This window comes from Enoplosus armatus, chromosome 9, assembly GCF_043641665.1.
Source record: "Enoplosus armatus isolate fEnoArm2 chromosome 9, fEnoArm2.hap1, whole genome shotgun sequence".
Lineage (NCBI taxonomy): Eukaryota > Metazoa > Chordata > Actinopteri > Centrarchiformes > Enoplosidae > Enoplosus > Enoplosus armatus.
The window spans coordinates 23,648,459-23,669,692 of NC_092188.1; the positions used below are offsets into that span (position 1 = coordinate 23,648,459).

The window sequence follows — 21,234 nt, forward strand, 5'->3', positions numbered from 1 at the left end:
AAAGATTTCTAACAAAAGTGGGTAGCCTCTGTAGGGAGGCAGTGTGCAGCTGAGCCTCATCGTCAGTCTGGCCAGCAGCCATCCAGCTGTCGGGCCCCCCCTCGTCCTATCGCGGTGCGTCTTTGTCTCTGGGAGGGGAGCTGGGCCTGTTACAGATGTGCGCAGGAAAGCCCACTTTTCCCTTCTGGCATAAAAGACAATCAATAAGAAGCATTTTTCTTCATCTCCCTCTCCTCTGCTTTGTAAAAGACCCCCCCCCCGGCCCCCAACTGCAGGGCTTCCTCTACCTCTCCCCGTCCCTTCATCCAGCATCCATCCATTCTCAGATGCGTATCTTTACCCCTCAGCCCGGAGGCCAAACAGCAGTGAATGCAATGCAAGTGTCTCCAACACTTGACTCCTTCCCTGGTAGAACCCTTTCATACTCTCATCTCCGTCAATTTTTCGACATTAATTATTCAGGCCCTTCCAGCCTATGAATATAAATCCATTATGTCTGCCCTGCTACATTCTGCTTCAATTAAGAGATTGGGGACGGAATTATGTGGGGGGATGGCAGATCAGGAGATTAAAGGATTCATGAGACCTCACTTCACTTTAAAAGAATCATGCCATCCTATTTCTAGGATCTAGTAGTTCCCACCGCTCCATTTTTCAGCTTTGCATTTGCAAACCCCGTGTTTTGTCTCACGGTGCGATACCCCGCTGGAGGCGGTCCAGTTTGAAACGGACTCGGGGCCACGGACGGATACACCTGGCCAGCAGCAGCGCTGGTGCATGCTGTGGCATTCAAATGAGACTTGACTGTTATTAATTGGCCTAATGTGTGTGTGTGTGTGTGTGTGTAGAAAACACACATCATCAGACTATCAGGCCTGTGCCTTTGTCACAAGCCAGGCTGGAAGCAATGACTCCTGCTGCTTGGACCACATTCTGACCCTGCCATTCATCGCCCAGGTGATGTTTGTCCATCTCACAGTACCTGCATGGTACTTTAAACACACACAAAGTGTCACAAACCGAGCTCTGCCTCAAATGACCTGATTGCAAACCTAATTGTGATGGAAATAGGGAGGAGGGTGATGAAAAAAAGCCCCGCCGAGTCTCTGCCGATCTCGGGCCTCGTGCTCCATTTTACCCTCACTCGCGAACGAGACCTCGAGATACTTGAAGTCCTTCGCTTGAGGCAGCAACTCACTACCAACAACAAGACCTGGACGCATAACAAAAAAAACAGGAGGCGCCTTGCTAAATAAAATAACAAAAGCTGTTTCATCTGGAGTGAATGTTCAAAATATTTGAAGCACCAGCCCAAAATTGTCAAAACACAGTCAACTTGGGAAAACTGTTTGGGTACAGTCCTACAGTCCTAAGTGCATGATTGAGCATTTCTTCTTGTTTGAGTGTCACCTCCTGAAATAAATTAAGTACAGCTAGTTGCCCTGGCATAACATTTTTATTTCATCCCCTGCATTCCTACTTAGGGCTGGGTGTTGAACCTCGGTACTTCTTGAGCACTGAAATAATAAAAAAAAATGTTGAGCATCGAAAGTTAGCGTCAAATCATTTGTTGGGTCTTGTTGACAAATTCTTTGATGGGATTTAAATTTTAACTTTGCACAAACTTTTTGTGTACAATGGATGGATTGTCCCAAAGTTAGACGTCCCTTCACGGCCACTACTGAATGTCTGAGAACCTTCTGAAACGGGATCCTGGCGGTCTTACAGCAAAGATCTTGTGTGCGTTTGAGAAGTTATTTTGCTAAATGACCAAAAAAAAAAAAGCCTTCAATGCTCAGCCGCACTCCTGCTGTTGTTGGACGGAAAGAAAAGGAGATCCAGCAGAAACTGATGATGTCGGCTGCGCGGCGGGAGGCTTTCCACAACAACAGCTGCCATCCGAACACATACACTCATGCATACACAGCGCACACCCTTAAGACACCGCAGAATCAGCGACTCACCAGGAATATCCTCTCCAGCTGGTCTTGGATGTCCTTCATCCCGGGGAAGGCGGCCACTCCTTGGATCATCTCGATGAAAATGCAGCCCACTCCCCTTGAAGAGAGAACAACACGTGATAAGACCTCCCATTCAATGCTGATTGAACACATAACTACAAGACCAGTGGATTATTTTCTTGTTGCTCTTTGTATACATCTAAATACAGGTTGTGCAACACTGTTTGATCACCTCAACAAGCCTGAAAGCGAAAGTCATTCAGAAAAGATACTGGTTTCTTTTCTCCCTAAAGGCTCTTTAGACTGTAAATGTAGGTTGAACTCAGTAAATTGGTTGATCAGTGTAACCTGTGAGGAGAAATATAAGTAAAGAGGCAAAGAGTGAAAGATGCGAGTGTGTCTGTTGCCAGCGCTCATTTGTCAAAGGGCTATTGTTTCCTGACAGCTTCGCTTTCCGGCTCAACGCACACTCCCTCTCTGAGCCGAAAAACCAGCAATGCAAGGAGGCGGGGGGGAGGGAGTAATTCATCACTCGAAATTTCTGCATTCCTTCTATTTTAACATTCCCGCAGCCTGCTGTGAATGAAATCCGGTGTCATGGAGATGGATGGATCTCCACGACACCGGCTGTAACCTCAGCATCCAGTGGCTCTACAGGACTTAGCTGAGGTGTGTACGGTCAAAGGTGAGCTCCAAAACAATACCATTTTCATCTACAGGACTACACCTTTCTATCTAGTTTGCTGTCAGGCCAGTCATGTGGTTAACATCCGATACTGGATGATGATAATGATGACGTTCCTGCCTGACAAGGGCGACAGAAGGTATGCAAGACCGTGCAAGGCTGCACTAAAGCTTTCGAGTTGTTACGACAGGTTAGGTCAAGGCAGCAGAATACCAAGCTGTTAACAACTTCAACCTGTAAATATTAAAAGGACAGCCAGTCTATGCTGCGGACCTGTGCGGCCCTCACATGCACGACTTCCTACTACTTCCATGGTTGGTTTCACTCAACTTTGTCATGTTTTATCCGTGTAGACCAAGTTGTGAAATGGAGTTTTGTTGCACTCAGTGATTAGTGAACGGCTCCTGAGGGCTTTTGCTTCAGCTTAATGTTGAAAAGCAGTGCTGGACTTGTTGAGGGTATCAGTTCGAGTGGAACAATATATTGGTTGAATTATTGAATTATTGAATTCAATTTAAGGGTATGTTTTTCCTGCTGTACTCTCATTATATCAATTCTGTACCTTTCCAATGGGTACATTTTTGCACCAGGCCATAAAGGCACATTTTTGTCACTAGGGGCGCAATAAATGTTCTTTTAGAAGTACAGACAAGAAGGCACAAAAAATTTACCACTGTTGCAGAGGTACAGTACCCTGCTAGGGTACAGCTGGAGCGACAAAGCAGTTGGACCTTTTTAGGTCCATCCCTGTACTTTGATTTCTTAGTGCGTATTTATTCAGAACAAAAGACAGCCAGACGACACGTGTGGGAAGGCAGAAAGTGTTTTTAAACCTTTTATTTTGTTGATTCTATACCTTTATATACATAGTGTGTGAGGACGCATTAACATGTTTGTACGTACGCATACAGCGGACGGCAAAGTGCAGCCTTCATCTTGGCGGGATTGCGGTGCGATCTTGTCTTTTACTATCTTTGTGTTGCTTGTTAATAAAAGCTACGTAAATAAAATAGGCACACTCATACCGAAAACATCTTCAGAGTTCCATAAATACACTTATTTGAAATTCCAGAAAGTGATGACTAAAACCCTGAATGTGTGCAGTCACATCAATATGCTGTTGCTGGAAATAAAAGCCCTGAACACATCTGTCTAAACAAGTGAGTCTTTGTCATAGTTTGTTCAATTTTTATTTTTATTTTTTTTTACTGTGCTTTCAGTGTCACATTGTGCACCACTGCCGGAAAAGAGCGGATCAATCCGCAGATGAAAAGGAACACAAAGAAATGCGCTATTTCCTCCTGTCTGAATGACGTTTGTTAAAAACTACAAGGGCCAGCTATTTTGGGAAATGACTGAGCCTTTTCTTTTTAAATACATCATTTTTAAAGAACATATTCAGTAGGAACCAACGTGCTTGGAGCTGAGGGCCATAAACAGGACAGGGAAGTCAGGAAGTATTGAGAGACGGACTGATGCGTCGTTGGTCGGGGTCTTTTCACGGGATTTGTCGACGATAATGAAAAACACAGAACCAGCGTTCCCGTTGAAGTTGGAAACGTCTTGCAGTGCAGCCTGCCGTCAACCTGTGCAATAATCTGCGCATGATCACACTTGAGCGATTTCGATGCGGTGAGTCGGATTGACTGACAAGACGCGTGCGAGAGCTACAGCCCGGTGATGTGCTGAGGGTAAAAATAGAGCAGTTCCCGTCTTCCATCTCGTCCTGCCTCCTCACAGATGGCAGCCCGTAACCTGCAGGCTGCTGTGACGGATGCTTCTCGTGGCAGGAAGAGAACCTTTTGGTCCTTGCAAGAGAAGCTTCTTCATGGAAGACTGCTTCCTAAGTGACCAGGGGTGAGCGTGAGTGTGTCGCAGGGTGACGCTCAGAGGGATGAAACACCACCCTGTGGATTTGCCCACCTGCACATACCCTTGAGGCAGACACATCTCCCAGACCCCCAAAGCCCCCACCTGCTTTTTAATTGGAAACTAGAGAATGCAGCTGGGGCTTAAGGGATGTCCCTGCTGACCGCCTGTCCAGGCAGAAGGGGTCACCAAGGCTCGACTGGGAGTCCAACACCAGCATTGATGGAAGGAAGCTTCGGAGGTTAGGGACACTAGGTGGAGAGCGGCTGGTGTAGAGAATGGCTGGGAAACAGATTCCTCCACCTCTGGGGCGTACTCACTTTCCATTTCCTGTTCAAGCATTTGCAGATATAACTTAATATATGTCAGCATCTCTGCATCAGAGTCAAAATTAAAAAAAGCATGATGTGTGTTCTTGTTCCTGTTTAGTCATTTTGATTCATTACAGTTTGTGTCCTTTCTAATTTGGTGTAGGCATGCTACACATTAGACCAAACGTCGTCGACAATGTCATTTTCTTAACGCGATGAAGCAGAAACTGTCTCCAAGCTCTGGTATCAGATGCCACATCGCTAACTGATGAAGTGCCGACCACTTCTACAGCATCGAGATCAGATCAGCTCCATCAGACAAGTCATTCTTGCAAGTTTTCACCCTAAAACCAAGAGCTGCGAACATCAGCTAGATTTCACTAAAGCCGTACAGATCACATGTTACGTAACAGCTAATTTATTCTTAAAACTAGGGCTGGTTAATCATTTTAATATCAAAATCACATTTTGGATGAATGCAATTTCCAAATGGCAAGAGCCGCAATTTAAATGACATTACTAATGTCTTTGTAATTTTATAACGGCTTTTAGTCGGCTTATATGACTGTCGCCAGAAAATACACTCCGCCGTAGCTAATTGGCGTAATTCTGCGAGTTGTCCAAAATAAAATCTCTGCTGTTGTCCAAGCTCTGCGTGCCAACGGCTGTGCTTTTTATGCTCAGCCAAACATGGTTTCTTGATAAGGGAGCACCACCATAGTGGGACTGGCGATCGGGACCACTGGGAGTCTTCCAGGTGGGCCGCTTGACAATTGGCTCCGATGCAACGCAAAACATACTTTCTTTTTTTTTGTGGGAGGGATTGTTTAGGCCTCACCTCCGTCTCACTGTGTATAAATTGGACTGAGATCCCCAAAACAGCTTTCGCCCTCTAAGGCTATCACTAGTGGGATAAGGGTGAAGCAGCATGTAGCCTATGCCTCACTGGGTCCATCCGGTACAAGCTCTGACAAAACACTTGTGAAGTTCTGAAGTTCACAAGTTCTTCCATCACCTCATTTAGGCCTATGCTCTTACAGCTACGAAGGAAATGTGTTTTAGTCACTGTTTGAATTATTAAGGCCCGAGAAAAGTGTAAAAATATACACAATGTTGGGGAAGTTAAGCGTCCCATGATGACACAGAAGGTGGGGAGGCTGAGCCCCGGACAGAATGGCCCGATTTAACCACTGGGTATTACATCGGTCAGCCTCTCTCTCCCCAGCCAATTCCTTTTGGTCCAGTTCATTCTAACTTTACCTGGGGCCCATCCCTTTCCATCACTGGACTTTGGGGTCAAGTGTACTCTGATCCGGGCGCGGGTCCCTGATGCCCCCTAAGCTATATCGGTTGCGAGTACAAAAGTCAAGGGCCATTAAGCATTCCCAGTCCGTCCTCGAGCACCATTATGAATCATGTTTATGCTTGGACAGGTAGAAAGTAGGGTGTGTTGTTTTGCCGTTAAAAAGTCTCTCTGCACGTGAACATATTGGAAGTGCTAGTTAGCACTGAGCTTGGGAGTTCTTAAGTGAATGAGCTGGCAGATAGTAAAATGTCAATTTCAAAACTTAAAGCATGTATGCTCATTATATAACTGTTTTATATTTATCACCTCAAAACCTCCAAATCATCACCTTCAGGATTTGGTACTGTGAAAGCAGCTACAGTGCAGAGCTGTCAGCGGCATCATTATGGGTTGTCAGTGAGATGTAAAAACAATGTCACGGTTATCAGTAAATATAACACCTCTTTTGAATATCAAATTTGTTTTTTTAATAATGAATATTGAGTAATGTGGTACACCACAAATGTAATATCATGCTAAATTGATATTTTATTTTTTACCTGTTAATGTTACTCTGACGCTTTTGGAAAACAGCAACTTTGAAATGTGAATTGAAATCGCAGTTATGGTCAGAAAAACATGCAATCATGTATTTTCCCCAAATCATTCAGCCCCGAACTCTAGACTCTAGCAGGTGGATAATAAGTCCGCTAATGTGCCTGTTGTCAGGCCGGTTACAGTTCAATAGTTGTTTCCTCCATATCCGCGGCAGCTCCATCTATTCGTGTAATAAGTGTGAATTAGTGGCGGCTGGTGACTGGTGGTGACTGGTGGGAGGACTGGAGGAAATACAACCCAGTGTGACGAACTGGCGGCAAAGCGATAGATGGAATCATAATTTCATATAGTAGCACATCAGAAAAGAAATGATAAATGTACATACATTTGAACACATCACTAAAAGATTACATTTTGAAAACACTTGACTGAGAGGCGACATGTGGTTTTACCTGTAACTCGTCTTACATGATCCCAAATGTTATAAAATATCTCACAATAATTGGAACTAGAAATACCCTTGTTACCACCACTTCACACAGACTGCCCTTTCACCTCTTGCCAGGCCTGCAGGTGTCGCTGTTGAAGCATTTCAATCAGAATTTCAACAATGGAAAATTATTTTAAGAATGATGCTGAGCTTTGGTAATGGTTTATTTCAATCTATTACTCTTTTTTTTATATTTTGATCTCCCCCTTGCCTCTCAAAAATAGAGGAGCAACCCCCCCTCTGCCTCTATGGACCAGCCTCCTATACGGTGTGAATGTGATGAATATGTGTCATTCCGCCTCTCTAGATCCATGATTACAGGAGGTGAAGGGTGGCCAAGAGGAAGAAACTAAGATACACAACAGATTCATCCAAGGAATACACATAATACAAAGGGGGAACACACCCTAAGGTTAGGATGAGCTACAGATAAGTGGAGTTTAATAGGTTTTCGTCAACTCAAAAAAAAACAAACAGATCTAGATCTTTACAGGACTAGCTGAATAAATCAAGGATAAATTACACAAAGAGTGCATGATGGGAGTATGGGGGGGGGGGGGGGGGGGGGGGGGTTCAGGGTCAGGGGTGAGGAGTACCCACCACATGTCCAGGCAGGTGGAGTAGTCTGTGGATCCCAGCAGGACATCTGGAGGCCGGTACCACAGGGTCACCACCTCGTTGGAGTAGGTATGGCTGGGGACCGACTTGGCCCTGGCCAGGCCTGAGGGGAGCAACACAACAACAACAACAACAACAACACTGTCTCAGAAAGCATTATCATTGAATGACCTTCAGCGGGCTTCGGAAAAAAAACAAAGCTGAAAGGAGAGCAGCCAGTCGGGCAGTGTATAACGCCCGGTTGTAGATGTTGCGACAATGTATAGAAAGCATTCAAGAGGAGGTAACATTGTAGAATACTGCACAAATTAGGAGAGGAATTAGTGTACGATGTTCCCACAGTTGAACAGGGGTTTGACCCCCCCCCCCCCCCCATGGACGGATAACCATAATTTGGGAGTATAATATTTTGGCAAATTGGCCCCACTGAAAGCATGCCGAATTAGCTATCAGCAGTTCCTGTTTGTAATGTACCCATGGACGTAGAGACAACCATCTCGGGATTACTTTGATACTGAAGAAAATGGAAAAACGTGGTGATGCTCAGGCAAGTTCGAGAGTTATAAAGATCTGGTGTCTTTTTTTTCTATAATTTCTAAGCAGATTTATTGGTGACGGACATTGAGAGATAAAGTCAATGCTCCATGTTGGTACCCATCGGCACATGTTGCTTTCAATATTCAATTGCTAACTCACTGAAAACTGTGTACTGTAAACCGTCTTCGGACAGGACAAGCCTGAGATCACCTTTCCAAATGGAAGACCTTTAAGGTTTCAGTGAGAAACCACGTGACGTGAGCATCAGTCAGAAAAACCCAAGGGACCAAAACTCCTGTTGAACCGGACGTCATTTGAGTACGGCAGATCAGTGGTGATAGTACGGCCAGCTACTTTTCTACCTGTAACTGGAAACTATCATGAGGCTTTACGAGAACCACAAAAAAAAAGAAAAAAAAACACTTCTAAAAGGGTTTTTATAATAAGTGCACAAGGTTATTCTAACCCTGTTCTAGCATTTATCCATGCGGTGATACAAACTCAGCTTAGTTAAGTATCCGGTGACAGTACTCCCATGGCAGCTAATGGTAGAGCAGAGTGCAGATGCAGCGAGCTTTAATGAGGCTGATGGCATTACCTCTTTGTCTCTTCCCAAGTGGTCGGGGGGGGGGGGCTTAATTAAAGCATTTAGCTTGGTAAAAAAAAAAGGACTTCCTGCCCTGGTGCTAATACCCTGTGTGTGGGAGGAAGAAGGGGGCAGAGAGGAGAATAAATGAGAGGTGGGAGGTGGTATTTAACATTTCCACAGTAGAAAGGAGTTTCCGCTGGCATTCATCACGGCCGAGCACTGTAATTTCCACACACTGATCTCACGTAAGAAATAGACGCCGTCAGCCCGCTCACACTGAGAGGCTATCATTTCCGCTGCAGGCGTCTGTGTGTGTGTGTGTGTGTGTGTGTGTGTGTGTGTGTGTAGACAACATCTACTCATCATAAAAGAAAGTGCAGTGGCAGGAGGCTGGCCTGTTTGTGGCATGTAGTAGTACCGATGACAATGGGACAAAGCATGTCTGGAGAGTCTGGAGGAAGTAACACAAAGCTGTTCCGTCTGCCCCGCCACTAAGCGTCCTACATTTCCCAGCATGCCTGTCAACAATGCCCAGAAAAACGATAACCCTCCTGTTCATGACGGACGCAGTGACACAGGTTGACTTGCACTGGTCGTGGCTCTGAATATGATGTACAGTACCTGTATAGTAGATATTGCAATTTGGACTTTGATTACTGGGTAAAAATGTTTCCAATACTTTGATTTACAGGCGACAATGTTTCCCTGTTTCCTGCTGCTTGCTCACCATGCTGTATGTACATAAACAGAGTTTTGATAGTGCTTTGACATTCGGATCACCTTGTTCAGTGTTCTATAGGTTAACATGAGGGTGGTGTGGAAGACACTGAGCCCTGACCCCAACCCCCCCCCCCCCCCGCAAACCCCATGAGTCAGATGCAGAGGGGGGTACTACATCAAAAGCACACGCACACACACCTTCAGCCAACTTCATCTGCTGTGGTTCACCAGTTGACCTGCCCTCCTGTCCAGGTAGCTGCTGGGATGAAGGTCACCGGTGAATTATACATCAACTATCTCACACACAAGAACCGAGGACCACAAAATATAACCGGGGGAGAGGTGGGCCGGAAACCAGAGTGAAGAAAGATTGAACATGCAAAAAGAGGAGGACTAAAATAGCCTCCGTCCCCAGGGGAAAGACAGCCCTGCTCTTTTATAGTTCAATTGGATTTTAAAGGCAGTTTCTCGCGTCTGCTGCTTCTCCTCCTCCTAACATGCAGCCAGACTGAGAGATGTACCGAGATATTCTGCCAGAAGCTGTTTAAAATACTGTATAATTCCTCAGGGGACGACAAAAACGTCTTCTCATCGCATTCTGGCTCGCTTTGGGCGTCACGGCTCCCCGGCAGATCAGCGTGGTTTCATCAAACCAGGCTCCGGCACCAGTGTAGCCAGTCCAAAAATGGAGGGAATTCTACTTTTGCTCAGTTCTTCCCCGGCCTTCATTCGTGTTCTCAATGTACAGGACTCATGTAGAGGTAAAATGTAACATTTTGGCAAATACGCTTCCACTTTCTTCACTTTGCACTAACTGGGTTAGCGTTATCGCCGCTCTGAGCGGCACGGTTCCATTTGATATGCAATTTAGCCAGAGGTGCCAGATGTTTATCAATGTGAGGCCATGTTGTATACACGTTTTAGAAATATCAGGATGAGCGCCTTATGCAAATGTACCTATAACTGAAAAATGTCCACGTTTAAGCCTAACTATTTAAGGTATGACATTGTGGGAATTAGTTTTCTACGCCCCCCCCCCCCCCCCCCCCCCCCCCCTCTGCTGTGCATGCATCCTGGATTATTTGCACATGATATAGCAAGGGTCAGCGAGCACAGGTTTTGGAGGCAGATTGTACAGGCATGATGATACAGAACCAGTTTCAGTGTAGGTCACTCGATGATTAGTGAGCTTTAGAGGTACCAGTAGGCCTCCCCCCCCCCCCCCCCCTCCCCACTTTTGGACAAAGGCTAGAGCGATTTGTTTAACGTCCACATGCCAATAACACCTATATAAAATTCCAAACTACACTGTTTAAGTGTGCTACTATTTGGAAGCCGTTCCATTCCTGAGTGGTGCTTGTGCGTACAGCGTGTATGACGGTGTATAATGTTACGTTTTGAACATGTGTGAACATTATTGTTGAGATTTCTCTATGTCCATGTGTTTGGACACATTTAAATCTGAAAATGATCTATTGCACCTGTCCACAAATCCATTAATCAGGTTGAGGCAGAATATGTAAGTGCACGTTAACACACTCACTGTGTATAGGATCTATAGGTGGTGGTGTCGTCAGCCTTTCCACTACGAACAGAGTGCAAACACAACGGTGTGTTGGGAGGCCAAAAAAACACACAGAGAGTCGAGGCAGACTCGGCTGCACAGCAAGGCATGCTTTGAGTGTTTTCGGCTGCATTCGCTCCGCTGAAAATACACACATCTAATATGGATGAGGAACCAAAGCGGGTAAATACTGCTCTGCTTGGCTGTTCAGGGGAAAAGAAAAAACATTTTTTTCAAAGGAGAAGGTCAAACTGAAGTGACAGGACTTAATGGGCACCCTGCAGCCAATCAGAATAGAGTATCGTGACTGACACCAACTGAGCAATTCCAGTGAACATTAGCTTTCTGGCTCATAGCTTAGCCAAAGGATTCTATGAGCTGAGCGGACTAGAAATATCTCCCGTTGGCAAGTACTATCTAAGGGTAGTCCTATTTACGAGAGTACTGAACAATGTTTCCATTGCATAAGAACCTTATGGGATGGTAATGATTGTTCCAGGTGTTAGTCAAATCCTCAGGTGTTATGGCTCGTGAAAAACTTTAGATTTTGGTTGCAAAAAAACGCATGAAAATATAAATCTTTGCCAAGTGATCATGCTATAAGCGGAATAATGCCCTCCGTGGAGGGTGTGTGTGTGTGTATGTGGGTGTATGTGTGCAGTGCACCACACCACCTGCCATCGTCCCAGCTCATTTCCCAACACGAAGTGGACTGTAATTAGCTCTGCATTATCGTAGCCTACATGAAACCAGTCAGGTCATTACCTACACCCACCAACAAACACACATTTTATTTCTGCTGCTGGTGTGTTAAACCCTGCAGGTTATTTCAGTCTGGTCTCAGGTTTGGACTTGACTCTTGGACTGAGCCTTGACTCTTAACAGACTTCAAAATACCATCTGCAACCTCCCAAAATCCACACAACAGTCACGCGGTCGCGCACCAGCCCACCCGTCCCCCTGCTATGGCGAGGTGGCTGGGTGGAACGGCCCACTGGGGAGAGGCAAACAGTCTGCGACATTCCTCCAGCTCCATTGTCACATTGTTTCACTCCTCACACATCATTATCCCAGCAGCTGTTCACTTCACAGCGCGGCAACACCAACTTCCCCAGAAACTAAACACACACATCAGTACACATTCGCCAGCTATGGCTGTGCTCAGTGACAGCAAAAATACAAAAAATTCCAAACCAATCTCCTGGTTCCAGCTTCGCAAATGTGAGGATTTGGATGCATCTCTTGTCATGTGATACATGGTAGTAAACTGAATATCTTTGGGTTTTGGACATTTGGTTGAATAAATATACTATGAACACCTTCGTACCAAAACTCTATGGCGTCGACACAGAGATGCGTATTGCATGTTGGTTGGCTGGCTCAAAGTCCTGCACGTATTGTTCTCCGGACGTGTCGGGTCCAATTAAAACATATGCTTCTACGGTATTTCTATAGACCAGATGTCCTTGTCCCTATTACCGAGACAAAGCTGTCAATTTATCAGTCTTATCTATGTTCCAAACCTCAAATATGGTCATGAGCTTCGGGTAGTTCCTGAAAGAATGAGGAGTAGAACCATTGCTCCTTTGCATTGAAAGGAGCCTGTTGCGGTGGTTTGGGCATCTGATTCAGATGCCTCCCGGTGGAGGTATTCCAGGCACACCAAACTGGGAGGAGACCCTCTCGTCGTATATGTCAATACGTAATGGAATAATGTTTACTTTATTATATCCACCCAGATCAAGATCCGGATTAACTACTAAAGAAAATCCCTCTATAAAAAGGGCTTTTAATTTATTTTTTCCTCCTTGTACTCTGAAGAATTTTCTCTCTGATCATTTGCTTCTGTGAGGATAATGTTGTATCCTCCACAAGTGATTGATAAAATCTGGGAACACAGTTTTAGCAACGCTGCCATATTCCCGGATCCTGGAAACTAATTTGGGAAGTACGACACTAACAAAACTGAAGGAAGCAATGCAAAAAAAGACCAAGAGTGGTTGACTGATAAGTGCTTTCAGCTAAATGCTAACACGAGCATGTTAACATGCCCAAAATGACAATGCAAAGCAGGTGAAATGTTTAGCATGCTCACCAGTTGAATGTGTTAGCATTCTAGCATTTGGTAAGTAGGTCTAAACACAAAGTACAGCTGAGGCTGAAGGGAGTGCAATTCGTTGTCAAATTACTTGGTCATAAACTGAAGTATTGGAGAAATCAAAATGTTGACCTGATGATGATGCCAGAGGGAAAAAGTTAGGGGATCATTAAAGTAATTACACAATTCAGCATTAGGTGGGACATGAATGTCTGTACCAAATGTCACGGCACTCCATCCAATAGTTGTCGAGACAAAATCATAAATGTAAAACTCATGGTGGCGCGACAGGAAATGTCAGGGGATCGTCAGCGTCATTAGGATTCATTGTCTGGGAACCATGAACATCTGCACGAAATGTCATGGCAATCCATCCTGTTGTTGCTGAGATATTTCAGTCTGTACCAAAGTGGTGGACTGACTGACCAAAACTGCCATCCCTAATGTTGCTAGCTTTGGTCACTTTATTCTGTGAGGAAGTACTAGGCCACTGGAGAGGACCTGGGACCTTGCTGCGGTTGTAGACGTACCAAACTCATCAAGGAGCCAGAAACATGTACTCACTTCACGAACTGTTTGAAAAAGGTTACCACAAGGATAGAGTCCCAAACACACACACACACACACACACACAGCTCCGACAGGCTGAACCTCAGATAAGGTTTATGGCCCTTATGGTTTAGGCCTGTGCTGCGGGTTGGCGATGGACACTGACAGCATATTGCAATGCTGTGTTCTGCGATCGTATTTACAGTCAATCCCACGTGGCACGAGTGGCAATCCTTTGTTGTGAGTGGATCACAGCAAACCTCGGTGCTAAAACATGCAGTAAGTGCACAGATTTTGTCCTGATCTGACAAATTATCCCAATTTAAAAAAGTGGGGTTTCGGTTCAAATTCTACGGGAGAGTCATTTAACATTCAGCGTCTCACCAAAACGCATTAAGACCTCTGCAGCCTGCTCCCCGTCTCTGCTTGAGCCTGGAGGCTATATTAGCAGCTACTAGCATAACACACCTGAACCTCCGACCGAACTGTTGGCAGCTGAGCTGCATTGTGGAGAATGTAGGCGCCAGGTTACGCTAAAGAAGAATGTGCAGAATAAAAAAAAGGCTATATCTCTGGTTCCGCTGCATTAACTTTGATTCTTTTTGAAAAAATAAGTAAAGAAATGCCCATTGTTTTGTTTTTTTATAGGGGTGCCATACTAAACCTGTGGAATACTCCACAGCTAATACACTAAGACTGACAGGCTGCATTTCCTCAAAGCAACAATGCAACTTTGACTTTGCCGTTTGGGCGGATTAAGCAACTCGAGCCTGTTTCAAGAGTCGGAGAACAGATTTCCATGTTGCATGGACATGAATGAAAGAAAACCAACGGATACTGGGAATTGTAGGAAAAAGTGCATTTCCAAATTTCGAAAAAACACAGCAGCACAATGCAAAATGCTTCGTTGTGATGTAAATGGTAAGTAATGGTGTGGTGTGGTCTATTAACTTATGTAGCCTGAACTCTAATCCCTTTTTTTAGATTTACCAGTTTAGCAATCTGTTTCATCTGTGTTTTTAATTGTAGGTTTTTGTATTAGCCAAGGTAATGTACGTGAGAAATGCCTGATCTGACTCCATGGTAGGTTTATATAAGATTAACAATTTGTAGATGCAATATGTGTGTGTGTGTTCAGCCCCCCCCCCCCCCACCCACACACACCTTAATTAATTGTGTCCTTGATATGAAGCGTGGGCTCCTCAAGGCCTCATCTATGTGGTGGTTGTTTGTGCAGCTCATTAAAAAAGCGAGTAAACCAACAGAGGAGCAGAGGGGAGCATCTGGATCAACTCCACTACCAGCAGCAGGGATATGGAGCTCTGGCCACTGTAACTGATGAGAAATCAGCCCCCTCCCCCCACTAAGTTAGCTACCCCTCTGTCCAGCTACTCACCTGCACACATCGTCTACATGTTGACTGTGATGTCCATCTAACGAGAGTTCATTTTGACGTCCTTGTGCTAGGCCTACGTGACGTCACATAAAGAAGACTGAAAACTTTTACCATTTCTTTTTTTTGTTACAAAATTCTGATACCATTTTTTTAAGTAGTCTCTATCTTCAACAGCAGCAAATGTAAACAAAGAGGGAAAACTTCTGTTTACAATGTTCGATTAATGTTTTTCCCCATAGGATCGTGAACGCGGTCTGCCAATTCGATCCTGCCTATAATTGACAATCTGCCAACTGATTCAAGTGGAACTTGGATGGTGGTGGTCCTACAGGAAAGGTCAAGCGGTTTGCCGAAAAACATTAGGATCCACCCTCTGGGGAGGCCGGTGTATCATCTATGCACAGACGACGTCTGACAAACGTGGCTGGTCACGCAAAGATTTGACCTGATCGGTGCCAGAGGAAAAGCCAGCTGGTCATCAAAGTCATTGAAAGGCAACTGCAAATTATTTTCGCTGCCGCCAATTTCTTCCGCATTGTATACGCCACCACTGGTTCTGGTACAGCAGGCACGGCAGGCCGTAACTGACCACACCCAGCCGCGATCACAGGTGTGGTCACTCATTCGACAAAGTCGTGTCTTCCAACCCACAGAGGTCAACGCAGCGCTGCTTTGTTTTTACTTTGTCCGCGCAAGATCCAGAGCGGAGTTACTCTTTTTAACTTTACTCCTTAGTCCATGGCAGACAACTAGTTGTTGCCACATCTTGCTCTGGGCCGCCTGGTTGGATGGACGAACTGATGGAACGGTTCCACGAAGGCAAAAGCGCCGATGAGCGCCAAAGCGGGAAATGAAGTCAACGATTTCGGAAAAATGAAGCGTTGTCCTCTCAGAGAATCCACTAGTCGTCATCTGCCAGCTCACCCTTAACCCACCTCGATGCATTTTCTCATCCCTTATCTATTCCTCTTACCTTCCGTGCTATCACCACGCAGCCTCATCCCCGCTAAGTGCTCTGCCACCTCTTAATGCACCTCTCAGCCCCTCCTTTGTTGACCCCCTGCATCTGTCTCTCTCATTTACCCCAACCAGCACCACGGGCCTCAGCTGTCGGCCGTTAGCATTACTGCTGCCAATTCCCGGGACCACAGGGAGCCCTAGCGGCCACACAATCACAAACACACACACACACACACACACTTGAACAGCCTTCACCTTCCTCATCTGGCATCCCTCAGGCAAAGGCTGAGTCTGTGTTTTGTGCATGTTTGCTGATGAGCACAGCTCCAGCGACTAATAGGCCGGGGAGTTTCATTCCTGCTCATTTGGTATTTTGTCCATTATTTTCTCTCTCGTCTTTCCCCCTTGCAGTAATGTTTCTGCACTAATACAAGGTTTGCATTATTGATGAGGCAGCCACCTCCCTCCTCCCCCATCTGTCCGGGCACGGGGATAGAGGGGTGGAGGAGATGGATGGTAGGTTTGAAGGATTTAGGAAATGGGTGGGTACAAGAATGAGGGGTGTGGGGCTAAAGACAATGGGTGGCTGGACGGATGGGGGGGGGGGGGGGGGGGGCAGGTGTACATTGTCTGGGACCTTGCATCTTCTTTCAGAAACAAGTATCAAAAAACAAAAAAGGAATTCAGTTTTCTTTTTTTCTTTTTTTTGTGGGCATCAAAAAGGGACCTGACCAAAGAAACGAGTCTCATTTCTTTTTCGTTTTTTTTTTTTTAGATTTTTTCCGGATTTGTGGGTTTCGGACTTTTCTTCGCCGCGCGCTAAAAGTGACTCTCGCATCAATAAAGTGGGACACGATCAGACAATAACGATTTAATGAGTCAGATATGAACCTTTACTGTCCGGTTCACCAGTATTGACAGCCGGCCTGTAGCCTGCATTATAATTATATAGCTATTATTAAACCAGAAATATATGTATAGGCTGCAGTGGACCAAGCGTTGTACCTAATGATAATGAAGTAACCTCAGCTTCATGTTAAAAAAGTTACACATCACACATTATCACAGTTTTTAATTATATGTTGCCTTCGTGTGTGTGTGTGTGTGTGTGTGTGATGTCTGTATGATGACTTGGTGGGTACGGACGTAATCCCCACACTTACAAAACACATCGATGGGGACGGAAAAACCCATGAAAATGGGTTTAATGCAGGAAACGCTATTTATGTGCACTTTTATCGCCCATGTTTTCGTTGCCGGTATTCTCCGCCGGCCTCATTTTACCGTCCTGCATGATGTCCGGTTTGCCGTCTACCATCTGCCTGAATCCATGTGAATGCAGCATAATGCCCGTTATTTAAAGATAGATGGGACGACCAAAATATACACCAGACCTCGTCTGCACCCCAGGATGCCAGACAGGCCATGTTCCTAACACACACACACACACACACACACACACACACACACACACTTACTGGGCTTTGGCCAAAATAGATGGGAGCATGAACGTGCTCGGTAACTGTCATGGTCATCTGCTCTTTGATATATGTCTTGCATGCAAAATCACTGTGCCGGTCAGGGAAAGAAAAGCTCAAGGGGTCAACTAGTTGTCAAGATATCGTGATCTTGGCCAAAATGTTGGACAGATGGACGGACCAACAGACCATCCAAACCAGAGCCAACCCAATGCTGGGGCCAAAAAAGAAAAAAGAAAAAAAAAAAGCCAATGAAAAAGCCCCCCCATAGTGGCAGGTCTTTCTCCAAGAATCCCATTATGCAGGGATCAGACCGTACAATGTTTTTGTCCGTTGAAACGATCTGTGTCTTACGCCGGACCCGACGCAATCTGCCAATCATGGTTTACTTTCTTTCGCGACTTTTTGACAAACGCAGGTGACCAGAGGGAAGGTGACGTGGGCCGACTTCACAGCTCCACCTGACAGTCAGTGTGGAAAACTGTGTCAATCAGCCTTTAGACCACTACATGGAACATTAGAGTCTACAGAATACTGCTGAAAATGAGGATGTTACTCCCAGTTGAGCCCGAACATGACCTCGACCAGCTCCGGGGGGGGGCTGCTGCTCTTGCGGCCTCCCAGCCTGGGATTTTTGTGTGGCTGTTGTTCGCCCCACAGGGCGCCTGAGGGGTTTCACATGTGAAAATGATATATTTTCAATTGAAAATCAACTGAGAGTATGTATATGTATATGGGTATACAAATAACGCGTATAAAAGTCCAACGTAGTCATAAAGCCGGCCTTTTTTAAAAAAAAAAATTTTTATGCTTGTATGTTTTTGTACAGCCTCCTCACCTTGTGTATCCTTTTAGATTGTTGCTCAGATATTTATGTTATTTAATGTACTCATCACCACATATTCCACATACAGGTATCAACAGTATTTGTCTGTCTTTCCTATCTACTGTGTGAAAAATAAAGTCGGCTTGAATGGAATGGAAAAACTTCTCATTGATTTGGAATATTTCACACAATGACCCAACAGAAACGGCCAATAAAGTCCCCAGCGAAATAGAAGTTGGAGCGTCCTCATCTTCCGACACGTGACACATTTTGACACAACACGTGGGGGGGGGGCGTTCAGTTACTTTTAGTAGTAGCAGTAGTAGCCATTTAAATCGAATCCTTCGGATGTGACTGGATGGCTCAACTTGGCTTAGCTTAATACAGCGCAATATGGAGCTGCGGACAACTTTTCACCTTCACCCATACCTCCCTCGCCTGCGCTGTTAGGGGGCTCTTTAAAAGGCTAGCTGTCGCGGCCGAATCGGTACGGATAAAACATCCGACGGTTGACGGTATACATTGTCGCATCACCCAGCCTTCATCCATCCTTGGGTAAATATAGTTTCATTTGCATTTTAACATTCCTAAGAGATGTACATTCTTCTAAAGTACAAATAATGACAACAACGGATGCAGATTCGCATGTGAGCACTGAAGAGTTAAACAGTAAGTGTGGGACCACCGCTCTGCCTCCTCGGCCGTCACATCAGAACTGAAGCACAGCGGCAAGAGGGGATATTCAGCATGATTTCTAGATTTAGCACACTCTTACACACTTACACACACAAAAAAAAAGAGCATCAGTGTCCAGCTTTACTCACCGAAGTCAGCGAGTTTGAGCTCTCCGGTGTCGCTGATGAGCAGGTTTTGCGGTTTCAGGTCGCGGTGAAGGATGTACCTCTGGTGGATGTAGGACAGGCCTCTGAGCAACTGGAACAGGAACAGCTAGAAAAACGCAAAGTGACCAAAGGGAAAGGACTATTTTTACAGGAGTAATGCGTAACTATGACTTTATATATCTCTAACGAGCACAGGTCTTTTAGCACATTCTAGATGATTTACATGAATATTAAAGCTCCTTTCAACGACTATCTTCCCATTGGTCTCTGCCTCAAACCTGCAACTCTCTGTTGTGGTACAATAAACTGGCCATCATCATCAACGCCCGTCTGTCTATTCCTGCTTCGGGACATTTGAATTTTGAATTTATCATATATTTGATCAATATGTCAACAGCTCCTCCAGCTGCCCGCCGAGCTCATGAACCCAAACTGCATCCTCAAAACAAACTGTACTTTTTAATACATGCATACTGCATTAAGTGTCTCCGCCTGCACAACAAATCGACGAAATGCATGTAAATAAAGTCAGAGCGACAGTCAACTTTTATTTTGTTTTGCAGGCGTGTCAATCAACAGATAATGAGGTGTTCCGGCGTTCAATTTCATTCAAATTCCAGCCCTCCGCTCTCGTTTGCCCTCCCCTCACTCACACTATCTCGGGCCAATTTAGGTGATTGAAGCACCGCGGAGTCCAATCAGGGACGGGGGGGGGGGGTCCCTGTCTGCCACCCGGAGTTGCCGGGTCAACTATTCGCCATTCCTGCACTCGGCGGGCGAGAGATGAACGGCGGCGGCGGAAAATTAGCATGGGCAGCGTGCGTTTACTCATGTGTATCAAACGCGCTTCTGAAAAAGCCCTCGCCCCTTGTTCAGGAGCGCGACTGCACGGCAAATAAAAAGAAAGAAAAATCAGCCTTTTATTCTCCTCAGTCGGCTCTTCAATCCAAACATCAAACCTTTCTCAAAAGGAGCTTTTTTTTTTTTTTTTTTTTCGGCTTTTTCGGTTCTGCTTCGACTGAAACGGCTCACTCGCATTTGCATTTTAATATTTGAGGAAAAGCGAGGTGGCTGAGAGCACTTTGTGGGGGCTTTTTCAGACAGACTGTTTTGACAATAATAATACTGCATTGCCGTTCTTGAGGTGGGCAATTTTCCAGTTAAATTATGTGGGCCCGGTCAATAATTGGCCAGATTCAAACTCCCTGCACCCTTCAAGTGAGAAGGAGGTTCACGCCACCTTTCTCCTTATAAAGGCAAAACAGGCTCGGCACGGTCTGTGGTGAACATTTGGCTTGTTGACATCTGCTTGCCAGACAAGCTCACCCAACCACAATAAGTGACGAGGAGCTGTCCATCTGGGCGAATGTACTGAAAGGAACCCTGCGGTTGAAGGTGCGACTGCACCAATTAACCACTAGAGCGAGCTGGACAGAAGTGATAGGGACGAGCAGAAATGAAAGAAATTGACAATATAACAGGGAAAACAACAAGAACTGCGGCCACTTTCGTCACGTTCTCCAGCGCATGAAGTTTTGCCTCGGTGAACGCGGATGTAATTCAGTCTGGTTCTGAAATGGGTTGCAGCACAAACTTTGGAGAGAGACGTTAACATGCCACTTATGTCTGACCTCCATAAGGGACGTGTACGCTCAGGACAGCCCAGTAAGCTTGCCATAAGAATGTATAGTTTTTTTTCTACACCCGGTGAAAAACCAAGAAAGACACAGGCGTCTAATAAAACTGGGCTGAATGCCATAAATACTCATTGTTTTCTTCTAAATGACATTTAACCCTTGTTTCGTGGCGTTTTCACGACGGTATTCCGACATGCTGAACGGCCTTCAGGATCTCCTGGATGCATGCGTTGGCCGAGCCTGAAACAAGTGACATAACTG

The 21,234-nt window shown here is 45.3% G+C and overlaps 1 protein-coding gene across 1 annotated transcript in view; it reads right to left on the bottom strand.

The window, feature by feature from the left end:
- The window catches only part of cdk14 (cyclin dependent kinase 14), a 149,789-nt gene that overhangs the window by 57,084 nt on the left and 71,471 nt on the right, over positions 1-21,234 (bottom strand). The window contains exons 8-10 of the mRNA XM_070911678.1: positions 19,319-19,442; positions 7,760-7,880; positions 1,965-2,058 (exon numbers count right to left, since the gene is read on the bottom strand). Coding sequence (XP_070767779.1) covers positions 1,965-2,058; positions 7,760-7,880; positions 19,319-19,442 — 339 coding nt within the window. The remainder of the gene's footprint in view (positions 1-1,964; positions 2,059-7,759; positions 7,881-19,318; positions 19,443-21,234) is intronic.